The sequence below is a fragment of the Megascapheus bottae genome, chromosome 4 (assembly GCF_031878675.1).
Source record: "Megascapheus bottae isolate mThoBot1 chromosome 4, mThoBot2.hap1, whole genome shotgun sequence".
In the NCBI taxonomy this organism is placed as follows: Eukaryota; Metazoa; Chordata; class Mammalia; order Rodentia; family Geomyidae; genus Megascapheus; species Megascapheus bottae.
Genome location: NC_143512.1, coordinates 52,341,176 through 52,354,513, shown reverse-complemented (window position 1 = coordinate 52,354,513; position 13,338 = coordinate 52,341,176). Strand labels below are relative to the sequence as shown.

Here is a 13,338-nt window from a genome sequence, read left to right as displayed (position 1 = left end):
CGAATGGAAAATTAGCTACATAAGAACATAAGAGGGCCGGGAGTTTGGCCTAGTGGTAGAGTGCTTGCCTAGCATGCACGAAGACCCAAGTTCAATTCCTCGGTACCACATACATAGAAAAAAGCCAGAAGTGGTGCTAAGGGTCAAGTGGTAGAGCTCTAGCCTTGAGAAAGTCCAAGGACAGTGCTCAGACCCTGAGCTTAAGCCCAGGACTGGCAAAAAAAAAAAAGAACATAAGAAAACTAACCAAATATCCTACTGGTAATATGAAGAGGAAGGCATTTTATTTTAATACTAGCTAATTTGATCATAGGGTTATCTCATAAAGGTAATAGAAAGGAAATTTGTTGGCTTAAAATCACTATAATATAAAAAGAATTAATATATATTGAACAACAGGCAAATATTGCTATTACAATATTATTTCTAAACTAAACTTCTTCAAAATGTATTAAATTATTTAATTTTGGTTATTCTCAAGGTCTCCTTTAGAGAAGTGGTGCTTAATTTCTGTCACAGTTAAAATGTCTCCAAACTGTCATAATAAAAACAGAACTATGGAAGCTGGTTTGCTTTTTAATTTCTCCTCAAAATCTAGTCTTTGTTTTATAAGCTCAGGTGTTGGTATATAATCAATATGAATTCTAGGAGATAAGGATTAGTCGTAAGAGTTTAACCAGTTAGTTATTCAGTAATTTCTTAACAATCATAAACAAAATTACATAGGCTTATTTTTCTTTGAAATATACCAGGTGTAGATTATTTTCAAAGGACAAACTAAATATAATAAAAATATATACAATTGACATGATTATTTACAAATTCCTTCATATATATTAAAATCAAACTGTACCAAATATAGGATGGTAAACACAGAACACACATCTTTGATATATAAGCAGAATAATGGAAGCTCATCTGTCCTACATACTTTCAACACACACACACACACACACACACACACACACACACACACACACTCTTTTGGGCAAAGTCCATATAAATGGTTAATCATGTGTCTGAGATTTCTTCCCACCATGAAAATCATCTCTAGGCTGGAAGGGCATGGACATCTTTGGGTGTTGCGCCTAAGAGGCACAGCAATAGAAAGTATGCTCCTTAATTGATCAAACAACACATATTTACTTAAATACACATTATAGAAGTAGCATCTAGGCCTTACAGTGGATATAAAGTGAAGTGTTGCTTTTTTGTTTGGTTTAATTGATATTGGTACTAAGGTTTGAACCAGGCCTGGACAACTGTCATTTACTTAGGTTTTTGGCTCAAATCTGCTTCTCAAGCCATAGCTCCATTTCTAGCACTTCAATTAATTGCAGATAACAGGTTCACAGATTCTCCTATCTAGGGTGGCTTTGAACTGTGATCCTCAGATCATACTAGGTATGATTATCAGTATGAGCCATTAGTGTCTCGCAAGTAGATACAGTTTAACACATGTGGAGGTTCTGACATGTTAAGAATAATCAACCCTTTAGCCAGGTGTGGTGGCTCACACCTGTAATCCAAGCTACTCTGGAGCCTGAGATCTGAGGATCAAGTTTCAAAGCCAGCCCGGGCACTAAAGAACATGAGACTCTTATCTCACTAATTACTCATTAGAAAACCGAAAGTGGCGCTGTGGCTCAAGAGGTAGGGCGGTAGCCTTGAGTTGAAGAGCTCAGGAACAGCACCCATGCCCAGAGTTCAAGCCCCAGGACTGACCAAAAAAAAAAAGACATCATTAGAGGGAAAGTGCCACATCAATGGAAGTATGCCTGACAGTTCAAAGAAAGACCTCACTGGATTAAAGAAAGTAATTTTGTTCCAGCCTAGCTTTCACCTTTTTTTTTCATTATGTTTTATTTATGTTATACTGAACCAATAAAGCATGCTTAGCAAATGTTATTTTAAAGAAGGGAGTGATGTCTGCTTCTGACCCCACAGATATTTTCATTCTTACACTGAGTATCTTGATTCAAAGAGAATATTTAATAATGTAAGATTTGTCAGGAAAGCTGGTAGATGAAGGAAGGAATTGCTTTTGCTTAAGATGGGCCTTGATGCTCCCATCTTGCCACCTGGTCACTTGTAGTCAGTCTGTGAGTCAGGCCAGATCTGGTTACCAAGCAGTGTGGTTCTCTGTTGCTTAGTAACTTGAGCCCATGGACCATTGTTTCCAGCTGGCTTTTCAGGAACCAAACCTTACTATATTTCTTTTTATTTGATCTTTCTCCACAGAGCTTAAAGCTCTCATTTCTGTATGTTTGAATTATTATAAATAAAATTATTCTCTGATTGGTTTTGTTTTTGAGCCATCTTATTTACAAACCTCTGTGAATCAAAATGTCCTCTGTTGGCTTCTGAATCTTTCCTCCCCGAAAACATATTCTTCCTCTTACATACACACACACATACACACATACACACATATACATATACATATATATATACTTATCAGAAAGAACAATGCCAATTTTCATGCAGGTTTTTATAAATAAACTGAGATTCCAAACAAAAAGATTCTGATTCCTACTCTTCTGTGAATTGCCATTTTGTAGAATCTGAATATTCATTGTAATAATTGTACTATGTAGTAAAGTAAATATAAATGTGACTCATCCCACAGAGAGATGATGCAGAAAAAATATGGACAGATAATGTTTTCAAGTTGTTACTATTGATTTTATGGTTGCAAAGCTAAATGTGCCTTTGGTAATATAATGTGTGTGTGTGTGTGTGTGTGTGTGTGTGTGTGTGTGTGTGTGTAATATATTTTTTTCTCTTTTTTGTCAGTCATAGAGCTTGAAATCAGAGCCTGGGTACTATCCCTGAGTTCTTTGTGCTCTACCACTTTGAGCCACAGCGCCACTTCTGTTTATTGGAGGTAAGAATCTCACAGACTTTCTTGCCTTCCTGATTCCTAGTTGTAATCTTCAGATCTCAGACTCCTGAGTAACTGGGATTACATGCATAATTCAATGGCACTGGCAGTCATTTAATATTTTATAAACATTATTAGTAGCGTATATTAGTTATATAAAATTTACAAAACGTGCATATATGTGTACTACAAACTCAATCGAAAACATCTACTGCACCATTCTTTTGTCTCCTACTCATTCTATAAAATCAATTCCAATTTGTTCCATTATTCTATTTTCATATAATATTTTGCAGAGGGCCTTAGCATCTGCATATGCAAAGTACAGTTATAATAGCTAAATTCAATTTAGTTGTTTTGAAAGTTTAATGTATGACATAGCTGGTATCAAATCATTAATGGTTATGTCTAAGATTTTGAAATTATATTATTATAAACCTAAGGCTTTTGTTTTCTAAAGTGAAATCAGGTAATTTCTTTTTAGAACAATTTGTGGATGTGCCATTTTGAGAATACCTCATCTGAATAATCTGGAGAGTGTGCATAAATTGCACATAAAGTGATTTTTTTTTCTGTTTTGTATATAGAGTAGAAAAGGATGATCTGTGAAGATGATATAACACAGAAAACATAATAAAAAGGATTTACATATTTTCTTCCTAAATCATAGTTTGCACAAGATGTCCGCAGGTGAATGCCACCAATACTTTCTGAAGGCCCAGAAATCTGTACATGAGTATCTGTCTCACTTTCTTACAGCATCAGAATGAAGCGTGGTTGTATTTTGTTGTTGCTGCTATTGTTTGGTTTTGTTTCATTTGGGTAATACTGGGATTTTTTTTTAATACTGGGATTTTAATTCAGGGTCTTGTACTTGCATGGGTGGGTGACTCTCCTATGAGCCGTATCTTCAGCCTTGGATTTTGCTGGTTATTTTTGAGATAGGGTCACATGAACTTTTCTGTTTGAGATGGCCTCAAACTATGATCCTTTTGCTCTCAGCCTCCAGAGGAACTAAATTTACAGGCATAAGCCACTTATCTAGATGTACTGTAGTTTGTTATCAATGTGTAAATTTAGTAAGTCAATTGTTTTTCCTGTAAACATTAAGTACCTTTACAGCCATGTGACTTTTGAATAGCAAGTCTATAATTCAAAAGGTGAAAATAACCAAGGTCAAACATCAAGTCACCTGCAGACTTGGAAACATTTGCCTTCAACTGTATTATATCAATCACAGTTTTAAAACTATGACTTTTTAAAAACAAATAAACCTATCATACAATTTTGCTTCTCTGGTAATAATAAAGCTTTAATTCTTTTGTCCTGACACCACTACTTAAAGGACAACTTAGTAGATTTTGTTTAAGAAAAGAATAAAATATTAATATCCAATTAGTACCTACATGTTAAAAATGCTTTTTATTTACAACAAATACTTGTAAACTTTAACGCTGTAACTTAAATCATTTAAATGAGCTATTTTCTTTTCATTCAACTTTCCGCTGAGTTTATGAGAAAGACTGTTTTTCTTTGGAAACAATTTCAGCAGTAGCAGCAATATCATTGGCTCGTACAGATTTCCTGTCTTTAAGATAGTCAAGGGCTGAACATTGGAGGAGTTAGAAGCCGCCACATCATTCTCAATAACTAACTTGCTGTGTGCTGATCTTTTCATGGTGTTTAATACACTTCTACTGACATGTTCTTCAAGAAAAAATAAATGCCCTCTGGGGTCTTAAAAACCTTCCCATAGTGTGTAGTGCCTCCATCTCATCATGATTATCGGTAAAAGCAACAGAAAATTGCACTAAGGACAAGAGTATATTCTGGTATCTGGTATATTGTATATATGTTTCTTTGTTTATTTGAAATAGGAAAGGGAAGGGGGGAAACAAGATGAGGGGAAGGAGTGGGGGGAGGGAAATGGGGACAAAAACATGAGAAGGGTTATCAATGTGTGTGAAGTAATGCACCTTCTATCTGGCGAATATAATGTAACTCTTTTTAATGACAATAAAAATATTTTAAAATAATAAATTCTGGACTCACTGGCCCCACCCAAACATAGCCAGTAGTACTTTCTGATCTACTCCCTACATGACCTTCCTTGGAAACTTCCTTCCTACTTCCTGACGTCATTCTTTACCTGCCAACATTACTTAAGTTCCTGCCTCCCAGGAAGCACCAGCAATGCTTCTTGAGGGATATTTTCATAAAAGACACAGAAAAGGTAGCTTTATAGCCAACAGAAGGAAAAGTCTTCAAGTAAAATACTTAACAGTCTTGAGAAACCTATTAAAGTTACTTGGTTATACCATTGGTTTTTAAGAAGAAATTTTCATGGTAGTTTAATTTGATTAGCTATTTAACATTTGACAAAAGTAAATAGATATAACACACGAGGATGTTTATGTGTATGGATAAAATCTATATACAGTGTGAGTAAAAAATTAAATGAGGCACGCATGTACTCATACAATTAACTTATACAGCTAACTATTAAAGATCTAGAAAGAATGCACAGACTTGAGGATCCTCTGAGAAAGCAGGAGATTATGAAAAGAGTGAGTGGTAAGTTTAAAAGTTTCTATAATGCTATATTCTTTGAGAAAAGAGGGGCTGTAGATATAGCTCAGTGGCACAGCCATTGTCTAGTGTGTGCATAAAACATTGTGTGTGGTTCTCAGCATTGGAAAAACTAACTTATAAAAACAGTAATACAATACTGACAAATAAAACGTCTGAATGGTGAATATTTGAATTTATCACAAAACTATGACTGAAGTTATAACTAAAGCAGTTAGGATTAATACTAAATTAATACCAATGAATACTAAATTAGTGAAAAATAAAAGAGCCAGAGGTTCTGATTTCAATATGATGAAACCATTATTTTGAACTTAGACTGAAAACAGATCTAATTTGTTCTTCTATGACTTCATATAGTTCTGAGGGAAATACACTAAAACAGAAAGGAAATTTGGAAACATAATTTGATGACTGATTCTTTTCTGGAATAAACTATAACTGAAAATATGATTTTCTTTACCATAAAGTCTAGTGAATTTAATGTTCCTCCTGATTTTCACTGATCTACACTGTGTTTATACTAAGAGGTAACAAGCAAGGGTATAAGACAGCTTTAATCAATTCTTACCAATAATCAGTAGGAAACTAGAAGAGGAAATTTGTAAAGGAAGAGATTCCTTTAGGTATGGGATCTAGAGGAAGCTGTGAGAAAGACCAGGGACTTGACAGATGTGAGGAAGGGAAGCAAGCAGAGGAGAAACATCTATCCTGTGGTTCTCGTTTCTGTCTTTCCTACAGTAACAAAAGTGGCAGACATTTATTCCTTTGAGCTCCTTGGCTCTCCCCCTATGTTCATAAAAGGTCTATAAACAACTGATAGATGGATCATTTAGAAATGCAAGCATGATCTTTAATCATCAAGGTTAAAATAAAAGGACCTATACTAGGCCAGGTTTGATGGCTCAAACCCGTAATCTTAGCTATTCAGGAGACTGAGATCTGAGGATTGAAGTTTCAAGCTGGCCCAAGCACTTATTGTCTCCAATTAACCAGCAAAAAGCCATGAGTAGAGGTGTGGTTCAAGTGATGGAGTTATATAGCCTTGAGTAAGAAAGTCAAGCAACAGTGTAAGACCCTGAGTTCAAGCCCCACTAACTGGCACAAAACAAAACTATACTGAATGATGAGGAAAATAGTAACACATGGTACTTACCAAGGTCCCATCCTGGGTCACACACTTTAATTAATACATAATGGTGAGTAATAATATCATAATCCAAATAAATACTACTCTAAGAAAACTGGCTACCAGAGAAATGGAGGCATATGTTTAGTAACCTGTCCAAAATCACATAAGTAGTAAATGGGGAAGTAGCAATCTAGATTTCAGTAGTCTGGTTTCTGATAGCTTAAATGTTCCCTCCTCGAATTACACAGCTCTCAGAGTATTGCGTCAACTCAGCAGGCTTTTCTTTCAATAGGTCACAAAAGCCTCAAACAGTTTCATGATAAGGACAGGCAGCTTAAGAATAACTACTAACAACTTGGTAAATAAAGGATAGCAACAGGTAAATAATGGCATGAAGTTAAGGTAAGAGGTGACATTGGAAAAAGTATGAATACTAGGATATAGATTTCCAGATATATATTGAGCATCTACTATTGGCCAGTTATCACAGTATACCAAGATGAATAGGACAGAAGACTAACCTCCAGTGGGTTGCTCCAAGCTAGTTTCCATATGGAATGCAAAAGGCAAAAGAGTAAAGATTCCAGCTGACTATTTCTCAGAATACACTAGACCTTTGCATGACAGTTCAGAAAAGATTTCTACCACTTACAGGCGAGTTCTTTTGAATCAATCAACCTATTCAACAATACAATCCCTATTGATACAATCCCCATCTCAGAGGTCAGTAGAGAGGCTTTAAGGACTAGCCATCCAACCTGTTATTCTAGAAGTTAAAACTCACTATAGAGTGTAAACTAGACGGCCATTAACATCCTCCATCCTGTCTGTACTATCCTCTACACTATCTGTCCACCAGACCTGTTTTGCCTTATGCCTTGGGGCAGAGCTCAGATAGTTTTCCCAGCCTCCTTTGCAATTAGATGTGGTTCTAGCTAGGCGAATACAAACCTAAGTGGTGTGTGTGTGCTTTTAGGCCTACCTCATAAACACTCACATATGTATTCTCCATGCTCTACCCCCTGATTCAGCTAAGCTTCGCAACCTTGGCAGTCATGTGTTATAAACAGGAGAAACACAAGATGGGAGGATTCCAAGTCCTTCAAGCACCCTAGGGCAGACTGCCTCGTCACAAAAAGCAGAAACAAGAAATCCACATTCAGTGGGATTTGGAGAATATGTGATAGAGCAGTAAGCTTACTTAAATAAAATCATGTCCTCTAACAAGATTTATTGTTTTCTAACTAGAGTGTTAATTCTTTGTATCTAAGGAATGACCCTTGCTTAACTTTGTAACCATTAGGTACAAATAAAACACTTTCAACCTACTAGGTATTAAAATATACATATATCAAAGGAAAGAGAATGTACCAGAAACAGGGGACCAACATTCCAAGGTTGTACCAATTTAAGTGAGGAGGGAATGGGATATGCATCACTTAGTAGTTACAGTACATGAGACAGCAAGTATGTGTGAGAATACATGTATGTTTGCATGCGTATGTGTGTTGTGCCTACATGTATACCTGTGTGTTGAAAACAATAAAAGAGATATATTTGAAAACCCAACTTAGTGCTTAGTACAAATCCTGAAGCACAGATAAGATGGTATTTGTTCAGAGTAACCTGTGGATATTCAAGAAAAGTCTCAGGGCTCACTGAAACAATATGGAAAATTTGAAATTCATTTTGAAAATTCCTTCCTAGATGATTTTGGCCCAAGAGGACAACTGTTGCATCCTGAGTTAACTAAGAATTGATATTTTAATTTGTATTTTCTATTTCCATTGAGCTCTTATGCTTTCACAAGCAGGCCGAATCTTGATAGACTAAAATGAAATTTTTGGTAGAAATCAAACTCTTGGAGTTTTGCCAAACAGTACCAGAAAAGGAAGTGCCAGAAATTTCAGAAGAAAGCCTGTTTTCATGAGATTTCCTGCTTTCCTTACATTGCAACATGTCCAAATAGCTCAGATAACCTTCCATTCAACTCCTGATTGATTCTTACAAGCTGAAATCAAGCAATGAGTTGAGGATCACTCATATGTAATGGGTACAACCTGAGGAACACAATAATAAAACAGCTCACCAAAAAGGGACTTAGATTCCAACTGAAGCTGGCTTTCCAACTCTGAGCCCTGGTACAGGGTGTTAAGCCAACACCCAAAACTCTCTTCCCACCGTTAGTCGATCTCCAAGTATTTGCCTGTGCCTCTTTTCATTCATTGTTTATTGTTGACAAATGTTCCCAACTATTTCTTCCCTTGAGGAAAATTCCAGTGTTTGTCTTACCCACCCAAGAATCAGTATACCTATCTAAACTCATAATAAAGGGATAGAGCTGTTACAACTTGGAGACAAGAAATATTGTCCAGTCAGCCATCTAGCGATATAAAATTAACATTCTGAGGTGCTGTGGCTCAAGAGGAAGGGCAGCAGCCTTGAGCTGAAGAGCTCAGGGATGGCACCCAGGCCCAGAGTTCAAGCCCTATAAGCAACGAAAAAATACAATAGCCAAAATTAGCATTGTGAGGTTGGCTATGTCTTTGGGTGAGACATGCCTTTTACTTCCTTCGTCATCAACTTTCATCTGTGACATGAGCACATTCCTGAGTACTGCCATGCCACTGGTTTGGAGTCTCTACTTTTTGTTGCTTCCTTCTTTGAAGTTTTGAGTCTGTTTTTCTTTGCCTTTTCTATTCCAAGCACACTGTTTAGCTGCAGAAAACACTACAAATCCTTCAGACAGTTTCTCATGTAACATGTTCCTTATCCTCTTCTCTTTGCTGTGGTGCTTTCTTTAGCTTAATTTATATTCATTTGTTTCAAAATGTAAAGCTACGTTGACAGCTCCTACTATAACTTAGAGTTAACTATGGAGTCTGTATAACAGACTCCAAACAGGAATCATTTACCCTGAGCCTAAAATTGCCTCCTCTGAAGCCCAAACTCCAAACAAGCTCACACAATGGTTTATTTAAATATTTTCCCCCAAGAGCAGGAAAACAACAAGAATCTTCCAGAAAAATTACAGGAAGTATATGCATAAAGTAATTTCATCCACTATAAAGAAGATAAAAATACTCCCAAGGAATATAAAAGCTGACAAAATGGTCAAACCTTCTAAACTCAGTGACCCCTGTATTTCACCAAGTAGTAGCCTGCAGCTTTCTGTGCAGACATACTAACCTCTTTCTTCTATTTTTTAACATTCCTGTGTTAGATATCAAATAAAGGCATGTGTGTGATTGTACATCCATTAATAAGCAGGGAAGGAGGACTTTGACACGAACCCAACATCATCCATGCACACATACTTGTCTTTGTGACCATCTCTGTTCAAGTGAGGGCCACCTACAAAAGACATTTTCCTCCTTTCCTTTCTGATCCTGTCTCCCCTAAGATATTGGAGAACCCGGGAAGAAATAGGAGCTAAAGAAATCAAAGAAACGCCACCAGCCTGTAGGTATGGGGAGTAAAGCCACATTCTTAGCTGACATCTGGAATCCGATTTTCTTGTAGGAACTTGCAATAGGAATTGAACTTTGAGAACCTCCCACCTCAGACACTCCTATTACCTAGCTCAAGGTTTAACCTGGCTCTGACTTGGACATTTGTGAGATCCATGGTGCAGGTAGATTTTTTTTTTTAACCGGTAAAGCACAGGTGAGGGACAACGCTTGACTCTGTCTCCCCAGTCTCCCCCACCCCACCCCACCCTCAAATTAACGACAGAAGGAAAAAGAAAAGAAAATAAACCGACAACCTCAGCGCAGAGGGGAAAGGCTCCTCTTACCACGTATGTGCCACGGTGAAGCGCCGCTGCTTGGGGATGTGGCTGCTGAGAAGCATCCTGCGCAGGAGCCTGGGGGAATTTCTGGGAGAAATCACCGGGGACAGCTTGGGAGAAGTGGATTTTCTGGCTGTCTTGGACTTCTCCTGCTGCAACAGGTTTTCTCGCAGAGACTTGACAAGGTCCTCGTTCAGCCAGGGGTTGGGACCCCCGTGCGTACTGTCCACTTCAGGTACTGTTAAGGTGTCCGGGCTGGCGGTGGTCTGCTGAGCCATTTCCTTTCTTTTCTTTTCCTGCCGGTTAACTTTGGACCGTTGGCAACCAATCAGGGCAACGTGGTTGCCTGGCTTCTTTCCAACGATTTCTTCCTTCTCCAGTCCTGGAATTGTCCCGGGAAGCAAGTCGGATCCAGGCGGTTCCGCAGTTCCTTGGATCTCTTCCCCCCTCCGGGGCTGGGGCTGGGTCTCTCCGTGGAGATGCCGCCGGGTGTAGACCTGCCGGGCGAGCCAGGCGAGCGCACTCCCCCGCGGAAGCTGGTTCAACGTCACCCCTCCTTCCCTCCTCTCCCAGCCCCTGCCAGAGATCACCGAGCAGCCAGCTCGCCTGCCTGCGAGGGAACATGGAGGGGAAGCCACCGCGCCGCCAGGCTTCTGTCGGTGCTGAGCTAGCTACAGAGCAGCCTGGTAAACCGTTGGAGCTAATGCGTCACAGCTGCCCAGCGACTTCTGCTTGCTTCTGTTCATCACAAGTCCTGGGGCTGGGGGAGGGCTGGGGAGGCCTAACCATCAGATGCCTGCTGTTAGGCTGTTTGGCCAAGGGAAAGAAAAACTTTGAACTTGACCTTCTTCTCCCACATCTTCCCTAAGGTAGTGGTGTACATTCATAAAAGGAAACTGCCAGTCCCTTAATATATACATATATATATATATATACACATACATACATACAATATAGTGAGGGAAAAGTAAACAGATACTAGCAAGACCAGCAGAAATATTTCTCTGCTTACTAAACTCAGTTGTGCTATACCTTATGAGACAAGTCCTAAGAGGTTAAGATGGAGTTCCCTCTCCTCTAGAGAAAGAAAGGCTTTCCAACTAGGTAAGCAAAGCCTGAAACCCTTCCCAGGTTCCCCAGGGGTGAATTCTACAACCTTGGCCATAATGGTCCTTTTAAAAGACCAAATAATGCTATATACCCACACGGGGTAAATTGTAATCTATTCCTGTGTAAGTGCAAGCCCACCCAGGGAAACAAGTTGTTTTCATAAAAAGCATTTGAGACTGAGTTGAAAGTTTCAAGTAGTATGTGTGTTCTTTCTTATTGTATTTATTCAGTCCTACAAGGAGAACATAAGTTGAGCTTTTCATAAATTTCTTTATTACCATAGAATAAAAGATTGTCAATCTGTAGTGGAGGTAGGTCCATAACTTTATTCAGTGGAAGTTTAAAATAAGAGAGAAGAAACAGTGTTGTTATTACAAATAAAATTAAAAAATGGGTAACAAGTCAACTCCTCAAGCAATAGAGCCTATTGTGTCTCTGTGTGGATATTAGAAAAATGGACATTCACTACAGCACTGGAAAAGACCCCAAACCTTTGAACAGAGATGGCTCAGCAGTGACACTGCAGTGCTCACATCAGATCATTCAGGATGGAAGGATATTTTATGTTTAAAAACAAAACACAGTAACCAAAGAAGCAGTAACAAAAAATGCACCCAGCTACACAGGAGACTGGTAAGTTGTAAATGGATAACTTTTGGAGAGACTTCCATGATTACCACAGAGTTAATTTTAAAAGTACGGATTACCTCCCCACCCTATTGTTTTGTTTTAAATTTCAAGCATTTGCCTTTTAAAATGTTACCATGTTTTCCCCTTGTGGTTTATCGCATGTTGCCACTGTGTCTGACTTTTCAGGTGGTATATTGTATGTACTTGAAGTAAGGAAGGGAAGGGGGAAAACAAGATGATTAGGAGGGGGTGGGTAGAGGGAAGATTGGAGAAAAACATGGGAAGGGGTATCAATGTTCAAGAAGTATTGTACCCACTACCTGATGAGTGTAACAATAACCCCTCTATACACCACCCTGACAATAAGATGCAATAAAAAAAAAGCAAAACAATGTTATCATACAGGTTCTGTTCTCTAAAACACAGGATTAACCACTGAGTCTATCTTTCCTTTTAGACAGAGTACAAGTAATATGTCACTGGGATTATGTGTCCTATGGTTAGGAAAATATTTAAATTTGAAAGATCAAAGGGGGATTACTATTCTTGAACAATTTTACCAATACAAAAGTTTTCATCAATGTAAAATACTAAATCACAAGGTTCCTTAGTGACTTAAAAAGATATGCTTGTGTGTATATGTATTTATATATTACATACACATAAATATAAATACTAATATATACGTTAAATACACACACATATATAGCATATATACAATATATATCATATTGCTCATAAGTATATATAAATACCTATTTCTTTTTTTCTTTTTTTCAGTCATGGGCCTGGGCCCTGTTCCTGAGATCTTCAGCTCAAGGCTACCACACTACCCCTTGAGCCTCAGTGCCACTCCCAGTTTTCTAGTGGTTAATTGGAGATAAGGGTCTCATGGTCTTTAGTGCCTGGGCTGGCTTTGAACCTTGATCCTCAGATCTCAGCCTCCTGAGTAGCTAGAATTAAAGATGTGAGCCACCGCACCTAGCATAAATCCCTATTTCTATAAAAGGAAAATGCTAAACTGAGTAATGCTTAGGAATGCACCCTAGAATGCCTGGAAATTAATACATTCAAGTACAGATAAGTATATTGAAAATAGTACATATATGCAATGAAAGAATCCTGAAATAAAGATTAAAGAGGGGTTGGTTGAAAAATTAATGAAAAAGATGATAAGAAAGACATCCACTTTTGAATGAAGGA

General features: G+C 38.0%; 1 protein-coding gene across 1 annotated transcript in view; it reads right to left on the bottom strand.

The window, feature by feature from the left end:
* The window catches only part of Pde4d (phosphodiesterase 4D), a 635,057-nt gene extending 624,031 nt beyond the window's left edge, over positions 1-11,026 (bottom strand). Inside the window, exon 1 of the mRNA XM_090331909.1 lies at positions 10,402-11,026. Coding sequence (XP_090188035.1) covers positions 10,402-10,673 — 272 coding nt within the window. The 5' untranslated portion in view covers positions 10,674-11,026. The remainder of the gene's footprint in view (positions 1-10,401) is intronic.
* Between the last annotated feature and the right edge of the window lie 2,312 nt (positions 11,027-13,338).